This window comes from Mustelus asterias, chromosome 1 (assembly GCF_964213995.1).
Source record: "Mustelus asterias chromosome 1, sMusAst1.hap1.1, whole genome shotgun sequence".
NCBI classification, from domain to species: Eukaryota; Metazoa; Chordata; class Chondrichthyes; order Carcharhiniformes; family Triakidae; genus Mustelus; species Mustelus asterias.
The window spans coordinates 34,675,093-34,698,593 of record NC_135801.1 but is presented as its reverse complement, the minus strand read 5'-3'; the positions used below and the strand labels follow the sequence as shown (position 1 = coordinate 34,698,593).

Sequence of the window (23,501 nt, the reverse complement as noted above, 5' to 3'; positions counted from 1 at the left end):
GTCAGGGAGATTAGCAGGGTAAATACATGGGGTTACGGGGATAATACCTGGGTGGGATTGTTGTCAGTGCAGACTCGATGGGCTGAATGACCTCCTTCTGCACTGTAGGGATTCTATGATTGTAATTGTTTTCCTTAATGAACTCTTTCAGTAAGATAGGTTTATATACTTTTAAAAAAAGTCTCAAGCTGTGCATAATATTGGCAGAGCTGTATTCATTGCCCTTTCCTAATTGCCTGAGAAGGTGGTGCAGACACACAATGAACCTTTGGATATGATGCTTCACAGTGATAAGAGAATTTGAGAATATTGACCCAGCTTTGTTTTGTCATTAGTGCCATGCATTGAACTAAGAGCTATGTTCAACAGATATTTGCCAATCATTACACAGTTAGCTATTTAAAATTTATGACAATACATCAATTTTCTGCAGTGCATTATTACACTTGCAAGAATTTAAACTAAATACTTGCACAAAATAAGCCCACCTTATTTTCCTTCAGCACTAATTGAAAACAGCGATTATGTCAGTGATTCCCAATATAAAGCAAAGCACTAAAACTGCAATCTTACTCTACCTGTTTATTGTTAATGCTGGATACACATGTCTTTCAGAAAATATTTTATTCAAATATATTATGTTATACGATTTTTACACAATAATGGATGAACAATTGCAATGAGATTAATGGTGAGGGTATTAGTGCTCACGCTTATAATCAAGGAAATCTGACAGCAACTACTGGAACACACACACACTTCAATGCAGAAATCCAGATGTTGCTGTCAGAGATACCCTGGGTGCGATTCTCCGGCCTCCCAACTATGTGGTTCTGGTGGTGGAAGGCGACGTGCTGTTTGCTAGCAGCGGGATTCTCTGGTCCAGCCACTGTCAATGGAATTTCCATTGATGTCACCCCATGCTTCCATGAAACCCCAGGTGGGGAACCACTGCTATTGGGAACGGAGAACCCCACTGGTGTAAGGGCCGGAGAATTCCGCCCCGTTTCTCCACAGGGTGAGCTATTGCAGTCTACTCTGGCAGAATCGGCATTGAAATGGTGTGAACTTGCTGTACTTGTCTGTTACTTCTGAACTAAAATGGCTCAAACATTTAGGGCTGGTGCATTCAAGAGTAGGCTGAGTTTTTAACAGTGTGATTAAGTATGTAATGAATAAAGGCTAACTAATTGCCTTGCTGCAAAAGAGTATTGGGTAAAGTGACCATAACATAAAATTTCACATGAAGTATGAACGTGATGTAGCTCATTCCGAAACTAGGTCCTAAATCTGAACAAGGAGAACTTTAAAGGTACAAGTTGGCTATGGAGGATTGGGAAAGTACAAAGATTTGACAGTAGATAGGCAATGGCTTGTACTTAAAGAAATACAACAGTCTAAGGTGTAAATACCCAAAGCGAAAGAAAAATCAACTGTGGCTAACAAAATAAGTTAAAGATTGCATTAGGTCAAAGGAAGTGGCTTATAAGAATGCCAGAAAAAGTGGTCAGCCTATGGATTGGGAACTATTGAGAACACAGCAAAGGAAGGCCAAGAAACTGATAAAGAGAGAGGTAAGAAAATATGAATGCAAGTGAGAAACTTAAATGCAGACTGTAAAAGTTGCTTTAGTATGTGAAATGGAAAAAATACCTGACAATTGTGGGCCCATTACAGGTGGAGGCAGGAGAATTTATAGTGGAGAACACAGAAATGGTGGAGGAACTAAACAATTACCTTGGGCGGAACCTTCTGGCCATTCACGCTGGCGGGATTTTCTTGTCCTGCTGCAATGAATGAAGATTTGGTTGAGTGCCAAATTCTACATCCTCGCTTGCAGTGGCAGTGGGGCATGAATAGCCAGTAAGATTGTGCCTTTTGTGTCTGTCGGCACAGAAAAAGATACAGAAAATCTCCCAGAAATACTAGGCAAACAAGGAGTCTGTGAAGCTGAGAAACTGAAATAAAGAAAGAGATAGTACTTGAAAAGTTAACTGGATTGAAGGTTGTTAAATTACTTGGACCAGATGAACTACATTCCAGAATGTTGAAGGAGGTGGCTATAGTGGATGCATTAGTGGTCATCATTCAAATTCTACTGATTTTGGAACTGTTCCTGCAGACTGCAAAGTAGCAAAATGTTACCCCACTATTTAAGAAATGAGGGAAGGAGGAAAATGGAGAACTACAGACTTGTTCGTTTGATGTCACTAGTAGGGAAAATATTAGAATCTATTGTGAAGAATATGATAACTAGACACTTAGAAAATAATGGTAAAATTGGGTAAAGTCAACATGGATTTATGAAAAGGAAATCATATTTGAGAGGCGTGCTGGAAGTTTCTTTGAGGATGTTACTTGTAGCATAGATAAAGGAGAATCAGTGGATGTGATGTGTTTGCAGTTTCAGAAGGCTTTTGATAAGGTCCCACACAGGAGTTTAGTGAACAAAATTAGACCATATGGGATTGGGGCTAATATGCTAGTATGGATTGAGAACTGGTTATGGAACATAGAACATTACAGTGCAGTACAGGCCCTTCGGCCCTCTATGTTGCGCCGACCTGTGAAACCAATCTAAAGCCCATCTAACCTACACTATTCCAATATCATCCATATGTTTATCCAATTTGGGCGGCACGGTAGCACAGTGGTTAGCACTGCTGCTTCACAGCTCCAGGGACCAGGGTTCGATTCCCGGCTTGGGTCACTGTCTGTGTGGAGTTTGCACATTCTCCTCGTGTCTGCGTGGGTTTCCTCCGGGTGCTCCGGTTTCCTCCCACAGTCCAAAGACGTGCGGGTTAGGTTGATTGGCCATGCTAAAATTGCCCCTTAGTGTCCTGAGATGCATAGGTTAGAGGGATTGGCGGGTAAATGTGTAGGGATATGGGGGTAGGGCCTGGGTGGGATTGTGGTCGGTGCAGCCTCGATGGGCCAAATGGCCTCTTTCTGCACTGTAAGGTTTCTATGATTTCAATGACCATTTAAATAACAGACAAAAAAAAAAGAGTTGAAATAACCTGGATATTCTCAGGATGGCAGGCTATATCTGGTGAGGTACTGCATAGATCATTACTGGGGTCACAGCTGTTTGCAATCTAGATAAATGATTAGGATGTGGGGCTAATTGTAATATTTCCAAATTTGCTGATGAGACAAAACTAGGTGGGAATGTAAGTTGTGAGAAGCATGTAAGGAGGTTTCAAGTGGACTTGGACAACTAAGTGAATGGGCAAGAACATGGCAGATGGAGTATAATGTAAATAAACGTGAAGTTATTCATTTTGGTACAAATAGGTAGACTATTTGTTTAATGATTGGAGTGTTGGTGTCCAAAGGGACATACCTGTCTTTGTTCATAAATCACTTGTGGGTGCAATAAGGATGACAAATGGTTTGGTGTTCTTCATCACAAGAGATCAGAGCACAGACATAAAGATGCAATTGTATAAAGCCTTGATGAGACTATATTTGGAGTCCTGTGTACAGTTTTAACTGATTATCTAAGCATAGAGCGAGTGCATAGTTTCACCAGACTAATCCCTGGGACAAGAAGATTGTCTTATGAGGAGAGATTGAGGAAACTAGGCGTGTATTCTCCAGAGTTTTGAAGAATAGGAGGTGATCTCTTTGAGACTTACAAAATTCTCACAGGCCATGACAGAGTAGATGCAGACAGATGTTTCCCCTGGCTAGTGAGTCGAAAACCAGGGAAATTAATCTCAGAATAAGGAGCAGGCCATTTAAGACGGAGATGAAGATGAATATGAATTTCTTCACTCAGAAGGTATGGAAGCTTAATCATTTAGCATGTTCAAGACAGAAATTGATAGATTTCTGGAGACTAATGACATCAAGGGAAACAGAAAATGATCATTGGGAGATTTAAAAAGAAATTTAAATATTTTTCATCTTTCTCCCTCAATTAATCTTTATTTTCTTCACATTTGAAATAAAGTGCTTTATGGTTTGGATTTTGTGTGTAGCCAGTAAAGATTCTTCAATTTGATTGATAGAAGAGTCTTGCTGTTGCTTGGCCTACTCACAATCACTATCATTATCACTAAAGTAGTAGTGTTGGGCAAGCTAATGGGGCTAAAGGTAGACAAGTCTCCTGGTCCTGATAGAATGCATCCCAGGGTACTAAAAGAGATGGCAGGGGAAATAGCAAATGCATTGGTGACAATTTACCAAAATTCGCTGGACTCTGGGGCGGTTCCAGCGGATTGGAAAACAGCAAATGTGACGACACGGTTTAAAAAAGGAGGTAGACAAAAGGCCGGTTAGTTTAACTTCTGTAGTGGGGAAAGTGTATGAATCCATCAAGGAAGAAATAGCGAGACAACTGGATAGAAATTGTTCCATTGGGAAGACGCAGGATGGGTTCATGAAAGGCAGGTCATGTTTAATTAATTTACTGGAATTCTTTAAGGACATTACAGGCGTGGTGGACAATGGGGAACCAGTGGATGTGGTTTATCTGGATTTCCAGAAGGCATTCGACAAGGTGCCGCAAAAAAAGGCTGCTGCATAAGATAATGGTGCACAGTGTTACGGGTAATGTATTAGCATGGAGAGAAGATTGGTAACTAACAGAAAGCAAAGAGTGGGGGTAAATAGGTGTTTTTCTGGGTGACCAGTGGTGTGCCTCAGAGATCAGTGTTGGGACCACAATTGTTTACGATTTACACAGATGATTTGGAGTTGGGGACCAAGTATAGTGTGTCAAAGTTCGCAGACAACACTAAGGTGAGTGGCAGAGCAAAGTGTGCAGAGGACACAAAGTCCGCAAAGAGATATAGATAGTTTGAGTGGGCAAGGGTCTGGCAGATGGAGTACAATGTTGGTAAATGTGAGGTCATCCATTTTGGTAGGAATAACAGCAAAATGGACAATCATTTAAATGGGAAAAAATTGCAGCATGGTGCTGTGCAGAGGAACCAGAGTGTCCTTGTGCATGAATTGCAAAAAGTTGGTTTGCAGGTACAGCAGGTAATTAAGGCGGCAAATGGGATTTTGTCCTTCACTGCTAGAGGGATGGAGTTTAAAAACAGGGAGGTTATGTTGGAGCTGTATAAGGTCTGGTGAGGCCACACCTGGAGTACGGTGTACAGTTTTGATCTCCTTACTTGAGAAAGGGTATACTGGCACTGGAGGGAGTGCAGAGGAGATTCACTAGGTTGATTCCAGAGTTGAGAGGGTTGTTTTATGAGGAGAGACCGAGTAGACTGTGACTATACTCTTTGGAATTCAGAAGAATGAAAGATCAGCCATGATCTTATTGAATGGTGGAGCAGGCTCAAGGGACCAGATGGCATATTCCTGCCCCTAATTCTCATGTCCATCAAAAATTCTGTAGCGAGTCCTGTGGTGGCAAACTAGGGGAAGTTTCCACTGACAATCCCGTAAAAAGTTTGTAGGCAGTTCTCAACGAGGTGAAGGGCAAGTGCAGATTCTGCCCCACAGAGAAACTCTGGGCTAACATAACTTCAGGGCAAACTATTTCAGATCCTACAAACTTTTACTTAGAAACAGTGTACAGTTCTGGTCACCCTATTATAGAAAGGATATAAGTAAACTAGAAAGAGTGCAGAAGAGATTTACTAGGATGCTACCAGGACTTGATGGTTTGAGTTATAAGGAGAGGCTGGATAGACTGGACTTTTTTCTCTGGAGCGTAGGAGGCTGAAAGGTGGTCTTATAGAGGTCTATAAAATAATGAGGAGCATAGATCAGCTAGATAGTCAATATCTTTTCCCAAAGGTAGGGGAGTCTAAAACTAGAGGGCATAGGTTTAAGGTGAGAGAGCAGAGATACAAAAGGATCCAGAGCGGCAATTTTTCCACAGAGGGTGATGAGTGTCTGGAACAAGCTGCCATAGGTAGTAGAGGCGGGTACAATTTTGTATTTTAAAAAGTGTCTAAACAGTTCCATGGGTAAGGAGGGTATAGAGGGATGTGGGCCAAATGCAGGCAATTGGGACTAGCTTAGGGGTTTTAAAAAAAAGGGTGGCATGGACAAGTTGGGCCGAAGGGCCTATTTCCATGCTGTAAACCTCCATGACTTATGACTCTATAACATAAAATCCCTACAATGCAGAAGGTCATCATTCAGCCTATCAAGTCTGCATTGACTCTTACTCAAGCCTTCCCTGTAACCCCACATATTTACCCCACTAATACCCCTAACCTATATATCTTGGGGCAATTCAGCATGGCCAATCAACCTAACCTGCACATCTTTGGAGTGTGGAAGTTAACTGGAGTACCCGGAGGAAACCTATGCAGACACGGAGAGAATATGTAAACTCCACACAGTCACCCAAGGCCAGAATCAAACCTGGGTTCCTGGTGCTGTGAGGCAGCAGTGCTAACCACCTTGATAATGATATTTTAAAAATTGCCGTGCTGCTATCTATGGGGCCAGTTTTTTGTTAGGAACAAGACTGCAGTGCAGGGCCTAACTCCATGATCCTGTCCGCATTTGGAATGCTGTAACTCTGGAGGAGTTGAGAATAGATATTCAGTGCTTCTGTCCAAAAACCACTGGGGACTCCATGACATACATAGGATCTAGAGAAAATTTACAAGATGTAGCATGCATTAAGTCACGCCCCGACAGACAGAATGCAAAGTAGCTAAATCAGCACAAAGCTTTTTTGACAATGCACTAGGAAAAGTTTTCTAAAGAATGTTTCTGGATTCAGGTACATGAAGGTTATTCCTAGCCCCACAAACATTTTCCTGCCCATTTCCTCTTCCTTGCCATTGTCTGACCATCCTCCTTGCTCAATTCTGTGGAAGAATCATCAGCCTCACGTTCCTGACTCCAAACTTTTCTGATATCTTTCAAGTGAGGTTTAGCCACAAACACAGGTTGGGCCTTTGGTGAAGCTTGTTGGGCAGTTAGAGATTGTACTTTGTCCACTTGTCTTTTGGGTGAACGTGGTGAGGGGTCACATAAAAATCTCCATGATAAATCACTTTATCCAAAAATAAATCATGTTTTGTCCTTCATATTAAACTGAAAACCTCCCATCGCACAACTAGTTTTATTTCTTCTCTTGCTGTTAACAGAGCCAAACATTCTAAATGGGATCGTTCTCTTTTGAAATTTATAACAACTAGTTCATTCTATGTGGTTTGACTATGGCAGGTTTAGTGCAGTTTTAACACGGGAAAATTATTATGCATCAGTTGTAAACAACATGGGACATCTATCAGTGCTGAATTTATTTGCTGATGAATAACTCTATCTGTGTTGAACCTATAGACTCAAGCTCCCACAACCTCCTAAGAGTTGGGCTCCAATACTCGATATTTCCTTTAAATCTTCTAGTCTCAAGAATTAATGAAAAATACTTTTTCATTAAAATGTTTAATTGTGCAACCAGTTCATGATTGTATGAATCTACATACTTCTTCAATCAAATCAAACTTAATCCATCAGCCAAAGGTCCAGCACCAGTTTCTCATCTCTCCCATAGATGAGACAAACTTGCTCTTTGAGCTATGCTCAACTATGAATACAAGTGGAAGCTGAGATTTGAAGTCTGGATCTCCTGGCTGAGAATGTAGGGCTTTCAAGGGATAGAATTTGTCTTCACAATCTAGGTGGTAATCTGCTGGAGTGGATTACCTGCCTTTGTAGAATGAAAATAAGTCAGGTTTCATACATAAAGTACAATGATCTGCTCCATTGGATTACCTGTCAGGTGGTTAAGGTAAAAATCTTACGTTGGAATTATTTTATATATTTTCCAGTGATATGTCTTGCTTCAGATTGAGATAGCCTTGTAATAGTGATAGTTATGGCAATATCAAAGTGATTTGAATCCAGATATTGTCCACTACTGCTATCCAAAGCAGTAGAGACACAGAACTTAAGGTTGAGGACAGCGCAGAAGTTAAAGAGAGCACATTTAATAGTAAAGGGAGTGTCAATAATCCCAGTACTAGACAGATCAGGCAAAAGCAGGGCAGAGAGCAAGGAGATCCAGATTAAACTGCATTTATTTCAATGCAAGAGGCCTGACAGGCAAGGCAGATGAAATCAAAGCATGGATGGATACATGGGACTGGGATATTATAGCTATTACTGAAACATGGCTAAGGGAAGGACAGGACCGGCAGCTCAATGTTCCAGGTTACAGATGCTATAGGAAAGATAGAACAGGAGGTGAGAGAGAGAGGCGGTTGGGGGGTTGGGGGGTGGGGGGCGGGGAGAAAAGGAGAGAGAGGAGAGTTGCACTTTTGACTAGGGAAAACATTACGGCAGCACTGAGGGGGGATATTTCTGAGGGTTCGCCCACTGAGTCTATGTGGGTAGAACTGAGAATTAAGAAGGGGGACATCACTTTGGTAGGATTGTACAATAGGCTCCCAAATAGTCAGCGGGAAATTGAGGAGCAAATATGTAAGGAGATTACAGATAGCTCCAAGAAAAATAGGATGGTAATAGTAGGGGATTTTAACTTTCCCAACATTGACTGGGACAGACATAATATTTGGGGCTTGGATGGAAAGAAACTGGAGTGTATTTCTCATTCAGTACGTGGATGGCCTGACTAGAGAGGGGGCAAAATATGACCTCCTCATGGGAAATAAGGAAGGGCAGGTGACAGAAGTTTAGCGAGGGATCACTTTGGGACCAGTGACCATAATTCCATTATTTTTAAGATAGCTATGGAGAATGATAGGTCTGGCCCAAAAGCTAAAATTCTAAATTAGGGCAAGGCCAATTTTGATGGTATTAGACATGAACTTTCAAAAGTTGTTTGGGGGGGGTCTGTTGGTAGGCAAAGGACAGTTGGTAAGTGGGAGGCTTACAAAAGACCGTTAACCACGGTTCAGGGTAAGCACATTCCTTTTAGAGTGAAGGGCAAGGTTGGTAGAAGTAGGGAAACCTGGATGACTCGGGATATTGAGGCCCTGGTCAAGAAGGAGGAGGAGGCACATGACATGCAGAGGGAGCTGGGATCAAGTGGATCACTTGAAGAGTATAGAGAGTATAGGAGTAGAGTTGAGAGAGAAATCAGGAGGGCAAAAAGGGGACACAGGATTGTTTTGGTAGATAAGGCAAAGGAGAATCCAAAGAGATTCTGAAAATACATAAAGGATAAAAGAGTAATTAGGGAGAGAGTAGGGCCTCTTGAGGATCAACAAGGTAATCTATGTCCAGATCCACAGGAGATGGGCGAGATCCTAAATGAATATTTCTCATTAGTATTTACTGTCGAGAAAAGCATGGATGTTAGGGAACTTGAGGAAATGAATAGTGATGTCTTGAGGAATGTACATATTACAGAAAATGAGGTGCTGGAAGTTTTAAAGCGCATCAAGATAGATAAATCTCTGGGACCTGATGAAGTGTATCCCAGAACCTTGTGGGAGGCTAGGAAGTAAATTGCGGATCCCCTAGCAGAGATATTTGAAACATCAATAGCCACAGGTGAGGTGCCTGAAGATTGGAGGGTGGCAAACTTTGTGCCTTTGTTTAAGGATGACTGCAGGGAAAAGCCTGGGAACTACAGGCCGGTGAGCCTAACACCTGTAGTGGGTAAGCTGTTTGAAGGTATTCTGAGAGATAGGATCTACAGGTATTTAGAGAGGCAAGGACTGATTAGGAACAGTCAGCATGGCTTTGTGAATGGAAAATCATGTCTCACAAATTAGATCGAGTTTTTTGAAGGGGTAACCAAGAAGGTAGATGAGGGCAGTGCAGTTGATGTTGTCTACATGGACTTTAGCAAGGCCTTTGACAAGGTACCGCATGATAGGTTGTTCCATGAGGTTAAATCTCACGAGATCCAGGGTGAGGTAGCCAAATGGATACAAAATTGCTTTGATGACAGAAGATAATGGTTGTAGAGGGTTGATTTTCAAACTGGAGGCCTGTGACCAGCGGGGTGCCTCAGGGATCAGTGCTGGGTCCACTGTTATTTGTCGTTTATATTAATGATTTGGATGAGAATTTAGGAGACATGGTTAGTAAGTTTGCAGATGACACCAAGATTGGTGACGTAGTGGACATTGAAGAAGGTTATCTAGGATTGCAACGGGATCTTGATCAATTGGGCCCGTGGGCTGATGAATGGCAGATGGAGTTTAATTTAGATAAATGCGAGGTGATGCATTTTTGTAGATCAGGGCAGGACTTACTCAGTTAATGGTAGGGTGTTGGGGAGAGTTATGGAACAAAGATCTAGGGGTACAGGTTCATAGCTCCTTGAAAGTGGAATCGCAGGTGGACAGAGTGGTGAAGGCAGCATTCGGCATGCTTGGTGTCATTGGTCAGAACATTGAATACAGGAGTTGGGACGTCTTATTGAAGTTGTACAAGACATTGGTAAGGTCACACTTGGAATACTGTGCACAGTTCTGGTCACCCTATTATAGAAAAGATATTAAACTAGAAAGAGTGCAGAAAAGATTTATTAGGATGCTACCAGGACTTAATGGTTTGAGTTATAAGGAAAGGTTGGATAGATTGGAACTTTTTTCCCTGGACTGTAGGAGGCTTAGGGGTGATCTAATAGAGGCCTATAAAATAATGAGGGGCGTAGATCAGTTAGTCAGTCAACATATTTTCCCAAAGGTAGGGGAGGCTAAAACTAGAGAGCATAGGTTTAAGCTGACAGGGGAGAGATACAAAAGGGCCCAGAGGGGCAATTGTTTTGCACAGAGGATGGTCAGTGTCTGGAACAAGCTGCAAGAGGTCGTCGTAGAGGCAAGTACTTAGAATCTTAGAAGAAATCTTAGAAACCCTACAGCGCAGAAAGAGGCCATTCGGCCCATCGAGTCTGCACCGACCACAATCCCACCCAGGCCCTACCCCCATATACCTACATATTTACCCACTAATTCCTCTAACCTACGCATCCCAGGACACTAAGGGCAATTTTTTTAGCTTGGCCAATCAACCTAACCTGCACATCTTTGGACTGTGGGAGGAAACCCACGCAGACACGAGGAGAATGTGCAAACTCCACACAGACAGTGACCCAAGCCGGGAATCGAACCCAGGTCCCTGGAGCTGTGAAGCAGCAGTGCTAACCACTGTGCTACCGTGCCGCCCGTACAATTTTGTCTTTTAAAAAGCATTTAGACAGTTACATGGGTGGGATGGGTAGAGGGATATGGGCCAAACACAGGCAATTGGGACTAGCTTAGTAATTTCAAAAAGGACATGGACAAGTTGGGCCGAAGGGTCTGTTTCCATGTTGTAAACCTCTATGACTCTGTGCACTATTGTCTCATATAATAGATCAAAGCACACTTAAAAGAAAGTTGAATATCTAACACTGAAATGATATCGCAATATAAATATTTACATCTATTAAAGTTACACATAAATGAACTTTGCAGTACCTGCTATAATGGTGTCTCCTTCTTGTAGTTAAAGCTAGGGTCTGTCCCTTCAATTTGTAATTTTAGTGCTTGCTTCAGACTCAGTTCAGTCTCTGCTAATGGATAACCTTCCAAACATTCAGTATGTCCTCTCTCCTGTCCACTTCTTGGAACTGCAACCCTGCCCAGGAAAACTGGATTCCCTTGCAAATAATTTGGATTTGTCATTATTCCATTTCTTTTCTTTTGTTCACTGTGTTGCTGAATTAAGAACTGTTGCTGAGCCCTTGAAGTCTCCTGTGGACTGTGTGGAATCAAAATTTTGCATTGTGACTCAGGGGGTACTTCTTTTAATGACACTGCATTATTCTGTACCATTTTATTTACGGTTGTTCGTTTATCTAGTTGTGTCATTTCATATTCCAAAACCTTTGGCTGAGATGAGCTGTTTTGCTTGTTTTGAGCTGATCTCTTCCCAGATGAACTAATTTTGGTGGAACCTTCACTGGGCTCAATGTGTCCAGTTTTGCTACTTTTATTAGATCTCATATTGGGTTTCATTTGTCCCCATTCACAGTCACTAGCTGTAGAACCAGCATGTTGTCCTATGGAACGTGTAGTGGATGACGGAGATACAATAGACTGCCTGCTTCGACTGCGTGGCAAAGAATGCTGCTGTATCTGCTCTGTGAAGGACATGCCATGGAAACTGTCCATGGGTACAGTTTGGGCTGTTGCGGTGGATGATGTTGTGCGAAGAGAGGAGTTTTTGGAACTCTTCAGCGAATTATTGGACAGTGAAGACTTTTGTCGATCAACTGTTGAATCCGGAGATTCAGAGGGTGAACTGAAAGGATGTTGAGGGCCATTAGAAAAACCACGCATGGCAGACTGCAGATCTCCTCCACCAGTGCTGCCAGAGCTATTAGATTTAATTGTCAAGGAGTGCATTTTCACAGTGACAGACTGAGGGGCTGTCTGTTCCATTGTGTGAACTGGAGAAGGGCTGCATCCATTTAAACTCGATGCTCCATACTTTTCCAATAACTTTATAATCTGTGTATGGCCACCTTTTGCTGCAACTCTCATTGCAGTGCGTCCAAATTGGTCTGCATGGTTTGGATCAGCACCATGTTCCAGCAATGTCTGAACAACATCCACATGCCCTTCCTGGGCCGCAATACAAAGAGCAGTAGCACCCTGGTTGCATGTGTGATCCACCAATGCTCCATGGTCAATCAGCAACTGTACAACCTTCACATGACCCTGCCATGCAGAAGATTGCAAAGCTGACCGCTTCTCATTATCAGCAGAATTGACATCAGCATGATAATTTATCAGAAGTTGGGCCATTTCCAAATGTCCCTGCCAGCAGGAGACATGAAGAGCGGTTCTCCCCTCTGCATCTGTGCTTTCCACATTTGCTTCATTTTCTAGCAAATACTCAGCCATTGCTAGTTGATTTTCAAGTGCCAAGATGTAGAGTGTTGGCCGGCTGTCAGCATCCTTGTAATTCACATCAGCCCCATGGCTCAAGAGTAGTTCTACTATATCTCGATGACCTTCTAATGATGCAACACGTAATGCATTCCTACCATCGTAGCCTCTCTGGTCCACATTTGATTTGTTTTCAAGCATAACCTGCACACAGTCATAATGGCCCTCCTGACCTGCAAGTATTAATGGGATTCGACCATCATTGTCCACCTCATTAGTTCTAGCACCTTGTTCAATAAGCGCTTCACAAACTAGTCGGTGACCCTCAAATGCTGACATATGCAACGGAGTCCAACCAGCATCATCTCTGTGATTCTCATCTAGTCCTCTGTCCAGCAGAGTACGCACCACCTCAACATTCCCTTGTGCTGAGGCTATGCTCAGTACTGTTCTTCCTTCACTATCAATAGTATCTACAGCTGCACCCCAAAACAACAAGGTATTTACAACAGATGCATGGCCCATGGACGCGGCAGCCAGAAGAGGAGTACGACCATTGTTGTCTGTGTGATCCACATCTGCCCCTCCTTCAAGCAGCAAATCAACAACGTCTACATGACCTTCATAGGCAGCTACTAACAGTGGAGTCATACCATCTTTGTCACAGTGATCAACTTCTGCTCCTCGGTCAATCAGTAAGCTAACTACTGATGCATGACCTTTACTTGCAGGGACACACAACGCAGCTACTGATAGAGCTGTTCTTCCATCCACATCTTCATGATTGATCTCTGCACCATGATCTACCAGGTGTTCTACTATCTCTCTATGCCCCATGTATGCTGCTGCAATAAGTGCAGTTCTTCCTTCATTATCTGCTTTGTTAACCTCTGCTCCATGCTGAAGCAAATTTAGAACAATGTCCTCGTGTCCTCCCCATGCTGCAGCCCTGAGAGCAGTTCGACTGTCTGCATCTGCACAATCCACCTTGGCTCCAGCATAGAGAAGTGCAGATACTACCTCCGTATGCCCTCCCCAAGCTGCTGACCTTAATGCTGTCCAGCCATCTTGATCAGTGTGATTTATGTTGGCACCATGTCCAATTAGGCAATTAATAACCTTGGTATGACCTTGCCTTGCAGCAAGTGTAAGTGCCGTCTGCCCATGATTATCTTCAATTTCCAGATCAGCCTCCCTAGATATCAGTAGGTTAACAACATCCAAATTGCCACTGTAGGCTGCACTACCCAACAGTGTTCTTCCATTCGAGTCACTCTGATTAACAGAAGCACCATTATCTAGTAAAGTTCGAATGGAGTCCTCCCTCTCTAGTGCCTGCCGTACAATACATGATGTACGGTCATCATCGCTGTTCACATGAGCCCCTGCTTTTATTAAAAGCTGTAGTATTTCCTGTTCTTTAGGAACTATTGTTGACAAAGCTCCTTTTACAGGTGTGCTGTTCCAGATCATCCACAAAGCTAAGTGATATGGCTCCAGCTGCAAGTTAGAATTAAGCAGGTGCAGTGCAAACTCCTGTACCTCCAAAGGGGAGAGTTCTTTTGCATGACATGTGTAACTCATAGCAAGCATTCTATGGCCCTCTGCTGCATTACATAAATATTTTTGCGTGCAGTGCTTCACATCAAGCAGCCACTCTGCGAAACTGTAATGAAACAGAATTTTAGTGTTCCCCAAGCCATCTACAAGAACCTTTGATAATATATCTAATTTCCGTTGAAATTCTTCAATTGTCATGGTCATGTTTTTTGTCCAGACTGCATGATACAATTCTAAAGTAGTTAATGGCCTACAGGCAGCCAAAATTACATTTAGAATAGGCTGCACTTTTGCAAACTGTTTTCGCACAAAAAGCCTCTGACAAAGCCAGAGATACAGTCCATTCAGCGTTCCTGGAATATCCCTAATCTCTCGCAGCATAATAAAACTTTCCACCACTCCATCAAGGACACGTTCAAGATAAAGAAAACAGCCACTGCTTTTAATATGGAGCTGGTTTAACATTTCAGCTGTTTCTTTTGTCAGATGTTGTCTCAATGCTTCTTCCTGGTCCAAACGATACAGGATATACTGCTGTACGTCTTTTACAATGTAGGCTTTACGCAGATCATCCAAACTAATTTTTCGGAAGCCTGAAAGAAAGAAAAAAAGATTAAATAATATGCTATGTGTAGTTATATGTTGAGCTATTGGCTGCCCCTTTCATAAAACTCCCTTTTGCACACCTTGATACCCAACAATTAAGTACAATCCTGACTATCTAACCCTTGAACCCTTTGACCTTGCAAATTACTGCCCCATCTGCAATCTCTCTTCCAGCTCCAAAGTTTTTGAACATCTTTCTTACAGCTCCATCTCTTAGCAGGTCCCATCACATTTCCTATCCTGCCAAATGGCCCTGATAAATACCACAAATAACATCCTGTGATTGTGACCATGTTGCAGTACCTCTCTTCATTCTTCTTTACCTCGCTGCAGACTTTGACATGATTTAAAAAAATGGAAAAGCAGAATATAATAGGGGATGGAAAATGAATCAGTGGAAGAAATCAAAATAAATGGGGTGAACATGGAGAGTTCACAGTCTGAAGTTGTTAAACTCAATGTTAAGTCCAGAAGGCTGTAACATGCCTAATTGGAAGATGAGGTGCTGTTCCTCCAGTTTGCATTGGGCTTCACTGGAACATTGCAGCAGGCCAAGGACGAATATGTGGACATGAAAGCAGAATGATGTGTTGAAATGTTAAGCAATAGGAAGATCTAGGTCCAGCCTGTGGACGGACCGAAGATGCTCTGCAAAGTGGTCAGTCTGTGTCGAGTTTCTCCAATGTAGAATAAATGGCATTGGGAACAGCGAATGCAATTGAAGGAACTGCACATGAAGTACTGCTTCACCTGAAAAGTGTGTTTAGGCCCTTGGATGATGAGCAGGGAGGTGGTTAAGTAGCATGGGTGAAGTGTTGAATGTGATGAAGTAGTGGACCAGGGTATCCCGGAGGGACTTGAGGAATGATGACAGGAAGTGAGGGGAAGGCGTGTTTGGTGGTGGCATCATACTGGAGTTGGGGGAAATGGCAGAGGATGATCCTTTGAATGCAGAGGCTGGTGGGGTGAAAAGTAAAGTCAAGGGTGTCCTTATCCTGGTTCTGGGATGGAGGGGAAGCGGTGAGAGCAGAGGCACGGTGGATGGGTCAGGCACTTTGAGTGCCCTGTCAATTGCAGTGGGTGGGAAACCATGATTAAGGAAGGAGGAATATATGTCAGCAGCACCGTTTTGGAAAGTGGCATCATCGGAACAGATGCAATGGAGGCAAAGGAACTGAGAGAACGGGATGGAGTCCTTGCAGGATATGAAAAGTTGTAGTCGAGGTAGCCGTGGGCTTGTAATGCATTCTAGTGGATAGTCCAGTTCCAGAAATGGAGGCAGAGGTCATTGAAAAGGGAAGTGTTGGAGATAGACTATGTGAAGATGATACAGGGGTGGAAATTGGAAACAAAATTGATGTTTTCCAAGTCCATACGAGAGCATGTAGAAGCACTGAAACAAGTCGTTGATGCACCGATAAGAGTTGTGGGAGGAGCTGGGGTATGACTGGGACAAGGAATATTCCACATATCCCCATAAAGAGACAGGCAAAGCTAAGACCCATACGGATACCCTTGACAACATCTTTTGTTTGAAGTGAGACAAGTTAGAGAAATTGTTCAGTGAGAGGACCAGTTTAGCCAGATGGAGAGTAATGGTGGATGGGGATTGTTCCAGCCTCTGCTTGAGGAAGTGGAGAGACCTCAGACCATCTGGTGGGGAATGGAGATATAGAGAGATTGGACATCCATGGTAAAGACAAGAAAACACGCTTCCTTTTGCTCAAATTGAGAAACTATGGGCTACCAAGCAGCACGACAGGAGCAACCTTCTGACTGAGCTGTTAACATACATCAGAAATGTGGGCAATTCCAACAGGCAAGGCATGCCATTGGGAACAGAATGTCATTTAATCAGCCGTGAGGTGTCTATACTGTATAGCATCAAGTAATTATTTCCCTTCCCCAAAAACTCAGGGAAGCAACTCAGCCATGTAGAAAAGAAAAAAAATGATACCAGGTCCAATTCCCAGATTGTGTTCAGATAGTCCATCAACTCGAAGACAGACAGGTACATTATACATAACCTCAGTGCCCACAGTTAGGGTGGGGAAAATTAACTATAATCCGAAATGCTTTTCCCGGTCTGGTAAGCCCCTCTGAAAATGTGTAAATGTGTGGGTGAAGACAATGTTAGGCTTCTCTGTGAAGCACTCTTCCCACTCATTAATGATTGCATAACCTGCAACATTTACTATATAGCTTCACAAATGAATAAAGGCCACAGAGCCAAAGTAGTGTTTGATGCCAGTTGCTTGTAGGTCTATACACAGCAAGGCGACAAAGGAGAGCATGAGGAGAATGAAAATGCATACCCCTTCTATATTCCATTAATGGATCACTTCCGTTACAATGGAGCTCTACAATACGGCAATCACTAGTGGTTCTAAGATATAAAGTAACTTCATCCTCATGTGCACTGACTTTATTAAACAAATATTCCCATCTTTAAAATCTCAGATTAGATGTGCCTATATTTGAACAATTTTGAAGTACTGCATTTTCACTTTTCCAAAAGGAAATAGTTTAAAATGTTGCTACCCCAATCTTTGGCTCCCTAGACCATTTCAACTTTAGAACTAATAACAGCCAATTTGATTTTTCTGCTGCTGCAAATCATTACAAGATTCTATTTAAAACTTTTATTAAAATTTTTTGGTTGGGAAGCTCCCCTGATTTTTAAAAAATGTCGTTTTGACTTTATGGCAAATCAGAACTAAAATATGACAGCTTAAAATGTTTCTCGCGAAATAGGATTTGAAGTTTTGTCCAAATCAGCATGGACATTGACTCAAGAGTAGGAGGTTCTTCTATGTACGATTATTGTAAAGGATTTCACCGTCTGGCACAAGTCTTTTAAAATCATGCTCCAGCAGCAAAAGGCTCCTCACATCACTATTTGATTCACCATTCTAGGTTTAGAAGACATAAAAGCTTAAATGTGATATGTATCACATTTTCATAACTTCTGTGATATATTTAATTTCTTTTTAAAGAAAAATATCTGGCCAAGTGTTTTGAAAGAAAATACTTCCTTACCATTTAAACGTCAGCTTTAGAGCATATTGTTCACTGGTCAGTGCATTACTTTAGCCATTTACAGTGCCAATCAACAATTAAGTGCACACACAGACTGCTCCAATAAGTCACTGATTACCATCTAAGAGCACAGCAAGACACCAAAAGCAGCTGTACAACAAAAAGAGAGATGTATTGTGAAAAACTCTCAAAAGCAATTATATCCTGAAGGGTTTGTCACAGTAAATGTGCTTTCCCATGGATGTTACATTCTTAAATAATCAGTAGCAATAAACCGTCTAGTGTAACACACTACACTGTCATGTAATGGGCTAAAGCGGGACAATACTGCAAAGGATTAGAGCTATTGACAGTGCTGCAACGGTAATACAAATAAAGCAATGCTGGGCACGTTTTTTGCACGAGAGCTGACTGGCTCAGATAGCAAGCACAGGATTTTCTTTTACATTGTGTGTACTAATGAATTATTTAAAAAACCCTGCAAATTTGGCAACAGTGTGCATATTTGAGTTAGATGTGACAGTAATAATGATCTGATTCTGTATTTCCCTGGAAAAAATTTTGCATCAAACTTTAATCAATCAAGGGATGAAGCCTATATGTGGAAATGGAACACTTTCTTTTAAACTAGTCAAACACATTCAAAGGAGTAAGCAGAAGGAAGGGCTACTGAGTCTCTAGTGGTCTCAAACAGCAACTTCCAACCCTCAACAGGAACATATTTAATAATCAATACACAGTGAAACCTATCTATAATGACTACCCCTGGGACTAGCGTCACTGTGTCTTTTTGGACAGATGGTTTCAATGGGAAGGTTCAAGTCTGAATGGCTCATTTATACTGTCAGGATGGATGGAAACAGCTCATTAGGCACTTCTCATGATGCATTCCTTTTTTCTTTTGCTACCTTTGAAGATTCTTCCTACCTCATACTTCACCCTCCTCCGAAAGATACTAAAAACGTGTGGTTTATGAGATAATTGATCACAAAATCAAAACAATTTTTTTCTTTTGTTAGAAGTACTGGCTTATGCCGAGGTATAATTCCAAGAGTTTTAAGTATATAACAGTTTTAACCATAAGCCACCTAGATGCACGAGTCAAACACAAGAGCAGGGGAATCATAATAGAGATTAAATATGCACTTACCTACCACAGGGTGATCAAGCGCAAAAAACGTGATTTACTGTTTGTCTACATAAACAGTGAGAATGTGGAACTTAGGGCCACATAAAATAGCTGAAGTAGATAACAATGACGTAGTTAAGGGGAGGTTTATTGCATACATAAAAGGAGAAGGGAACGGAAGCATAAATGAATACAGACCAATTGGGCCAAATGGCCCAATTCCATACAACTCTATCTAGCTTGGGAGTGCCACGGGCTTTGTTGAACAGTTGTGCAGTGGAATCTCACTATGAATGCTTGGCTGAGCTTCAACCTCACGACTGTATTCAGCTTTGTGAGGGTTGTTTACACAGCTGCGAAGCTCTTTTTGGTTGACTTTTATGAATTGAGATAATTGTCCATCTTTGAAGTGGTTTTTGATTGCTTTATGCCGAAGCCTTTTTTGTGGGGAGCTTTAATGGATGTTTATTTATTTTCATGATTTCATGAGCATTTCAAAGTCAACCCAATGTTATTGTATGGCTCATGAATCCTGTCCATGAGTGAATATGGAGGATGCACGAATACCTTGGAAGTGGAATAGGGGTGGGTGAGGGCAGGGGTGCTTAACATTCATTGTCCCTTGTTCCTTTAAATCTTCTACCCTTATCTCCTCAATAAAAAAAATCAATTCTTGACCCTAGTGATGTTGCAAACTACCACATCTTCTCCAACCTCACATCTCTCTCCAAAGTACTTGAGCATATTTTTGCACACCCCAATCCAAACTGATCTTTGCTGGAATTTTAAAAATGTATTTGTTCATGGGATTGGGTGCCCACCGCTAGGCCAGCATTTATTGTCCATCCTTAATTGCCCTCGGGGAGGTGGTGATTAGATGCTGCTATGTGTTGCAGCTAAACCAACAATACTGTGAGGGAGGGTGTTCTGTGATTTTGACCGAGCGACAGTGAAAAAATGGCGATATAATTCCAAGTCAGCATGGTGTTTGGCATGTGGGGTAACTTTGTCAGTGATGGTATTTCCATGCATCTGCTGCTCTTGTCCTTCTAGGTGGTAGAGATTGCATTTGGAAGGTGCTGTTGAAGGAACCTTGGTGAGTTGTTGCAGTGCACCTTGTAGATGGAAAACACTGCTGTGACTGTGCATGCTCTATGCTTGAATCCCTCCAATCAGGTATCTACCCCACAGCACTGAAAAAGCACTTATCAAATTCGCATATGACATTCGATGTGATTGTGACAAAGGTAAATATCCACCTTCGCCTTTCTTGACCTGTCTGCATGCTTTCACATGGTTGACTATATCAGCTTCCTCCAACAGCTCTCCACCATGTCCAGCAGGGTCAGACTGCACTTGTTCCATTCCTATCTAATTGTAGCCAGAATCTCTCTTGCAATGTCTTCTCTTCCTGTCCCCGTACTATTATCCTTGGACCCCTCCAATTTCTCATCTTCGTGCTACCCAATGCATCATCATCTGGAAGCACAGTACTGTTTTACACATGTGCACTGACAGCATCAAGCCCTACTTCACCCTTACTTCTCTCAACTCCTCTGTTGTTGCTAAATTATACAACTGCTTATCTGACATCCAGTACTGAATCAGCAGAGGTTTCCTCCAATTAAATGCTGAAAGGGCTGAAAGCATTTACTTCGGTCTCCTGTGCAGTGTTCTGAGTGACTGCCTCCATCTCTCTCTCACTGATAACAGTCCGAGACTTAACCAGACTCTTTGTAAGCTTGATGTCATATTTGATCCCCAAATGAGCTTCCAGCCACATATCCACATCTTCATTAAAAATGTAATTTCTATCTCCGCAACCCGACTTTGCTCCTGCCTCAGCTCATCAGCTGCTGAAAACTTCAGTCATGTCTTTGTTACCTCAGGACTTGATTATTCCAATATATTCCTGGCTGGCCTCCAATATTCTACATTCTGTACATCTAAGTTCATCCAAATTCTGCTGCCCATGACTTACAGTATCATTCAACAATCATTCCTGTGCTCACTGACCTGCATTGGCTCCTGGTCAAAAGTTCTGCCTTGATTTTAAGTTTCTCATCTTTGTTTTAAAGTTTCTCCATGGCTTCATTCCTCCCTGTGTAATCTACTCCAGCCCTAAGCATTCTGAGATATCTGTTTATCTATTTGTGGCATTTTGGCATCTTCAAATCTTCGATTTCAACTGCTCCACTACTGGTGGTGAGGTCTTCCGATATCTCGGCCCAAAGCTCTGGAATTCCTTTCCAAAAACACTCTGCCACTTTACCTCACCTTTCTCCTTCAAACACTCTTTAGAATCTACTCTTTGACCAAACCTTTGACCATCTTCCCTAAAATCACTTTATATGGCTCCATGTCTAATCTAGCTTTAGAAGAACACAAGTAATAAAGATAGCAAGCCATTTGACCCTTCAAGACTGCTATGCCATTCAATAAGATCATGGCAGATCTTCTCCCTCAATGTCACCTTCCCACACCATCCTCACACATCCCTTATTTCCTGAGTAACTAAACTTCTATCAACCTTGTTTTGAATATTGTCATGAGGATAGGTTTTCTGCCAAATTATAATTTTTAATCCACTAGCTGGAAACGTGAACTGGACTTTTAAAAAACTTTTTTTAAAAACAGACTGAAGTGATTTGAACATGCAACCAAAATGGCTGCCTAATTTGCATTACTCTACATTCACATTCCAACCCCATTGATAGGAAGAAGATGACATATCTGCAAAAAATCCAAGATGCAATTGAAACACATTTCCTATTTTATTAGCACAATGTTCAGATATTCAACTGGGTAGAGACAAACCACCAAACCGAATTACGTGAACAATGGTCCCCTAGGTAAGGAGGACCCAGGCCTGACCTAATCAAATTAGGTTTAGAATACATGATCACCTTCGAATCACTTGTGGATTTGAGGGGGCTGTCACATGATTTCTCAGCATGGTTTCTCAGCAGAACGGTGTATAAACAGCTAAGAAGCTGTGATCCTTCCTCTTTCTCCACCCAGCTTGCAAGCTTTTGGACTCTGCTGTTGTTTGACTCTCTCGCCACGTGCAGAGATTTTAAAGAATTAACTCAACTCCCCAGCTGTACCTCCAGGACAGATAGATCCACCCACCTGTAACTTTAAACCGCCTTGATTCTGAAAGCAGAGGGCAATTGAGTGAAAATTGCAAGACCTGAATCCAGCCAAGTCACCAAACTACTCATCTCGAGTCCAAACAAGTCAAGTCACGAACAGTAGAGTATATGAAGGGCTTTTTACAGCACCCTTCTTCAACCTTTTAATTCTTGTAAGCCTCCAATTTGACTGGCAAATCCTTTCCCACTATGTAACCTGTACATGTGTGTGTGGACTTTAAGAGTGTGTGCGCTTGTCTTTTGTAGCAATAAATGGGTCTTTTTTTTTTAAGTGACAGGCAATGACGAGTAGGGTCCCGCAGGGGTCAGTGCTTGGGCCCCAGCTATCCACAATACACATCAATGGTTTGGATAAGGGAACCAAAAGTAATATTTCCAAGTTTGCTGATGACATGAAACTTGGAGAGGTGAGTGGTGAGGAATATACTAAGAGGCTTCAAGGTGATTTGGACAAGTTGAGTGAGAAAAAAGTGGCAGGTGCAGTATAACATGGATAAATGTGAAGTTACCCACTTCAGATGGAGAAACAAAATGGCAGAATATTATTTAAATGGTGATAGATTGGGAAATGTTGAGGCACAAAGGGACCAGGGTATCCTAGTACACTAGTCACTGAAAGAAAGCATGCAGGTAACAGGAAACAGTTAGGAAGGTAAATGGTATGTTAGCCTTTCATTGCAAGAAGACTTCAGAACGAGGAAGTTTAACTGCAGCTGTACAGGGGCTGTGAGATCACACCTGGAGTATTGTGCAGTTTTGGTCTACCTAATTAAAAAATTATATTCTTGCTACCGAGAGGGTACAGTGAAGACTCATCAGACTGATTCCTGGGACAGAAGGATTGTCGCATGAGGAGAGATTGGGTGAAATGGGCCTGCATTCATTGGAATTTAGAAGAATGAGAGGCAATCTAATTGAAATGTATAAAATTCTGACAGGGCTGGGCAGACTAGATGCAGATATGTTGCTTCCTCTGGCTAGCTCTTGAATTTCTTCTCACTGCACCAAGAGGGACTGGTGGTCATCTTTCTTAAGTCCAAACAAGCCAGGTCACTAACAATAGAGTATATAAAGGGCTTTTTAGAGTAGCCTTCTTCAAGCCACGAAGAAATAACTATTTGTCTGGATTTCAAGAGCAAGGAAACCAATGTCACTCTTTTTCAGAGAGATGACTTTGTTTAATTGATATCAACTTGCATTGGTTTTACTACTGATGGAGTTCTTTTC

The 23,501-nt window shown here is 42.0% G+C and overlaps 1 protein-coding gene across 4 annotated transcripts in view; it reads right to left on the bottom strand.

The window, feature by feature from the left end:
- Window positions 1–23,501, bottom strand: part of ankrd50 (ankyrin repeat domain 50) — a 120,914-nt gene that overhangs the window by 3,079 nt on the left and 94,334 nt on the right. For all 4 annotated transcript variants that reach the window (XM_078211188.1, XM_078211179.1, XM_078211196.1 and 1 more), the window contains one exon: window positions 11,370–14,938. In XM_078211188.1, the coding sequence (XP_078067314.1) occupies window positions 11,373–14,938 (3,566 nt within the window). In that variant the 3' untranslated portion in view covers window positions 11,370–11,372. The remainder of the gene's footprint in view (window positions 1–11,369; window positions 14,939–23,501) is intronic.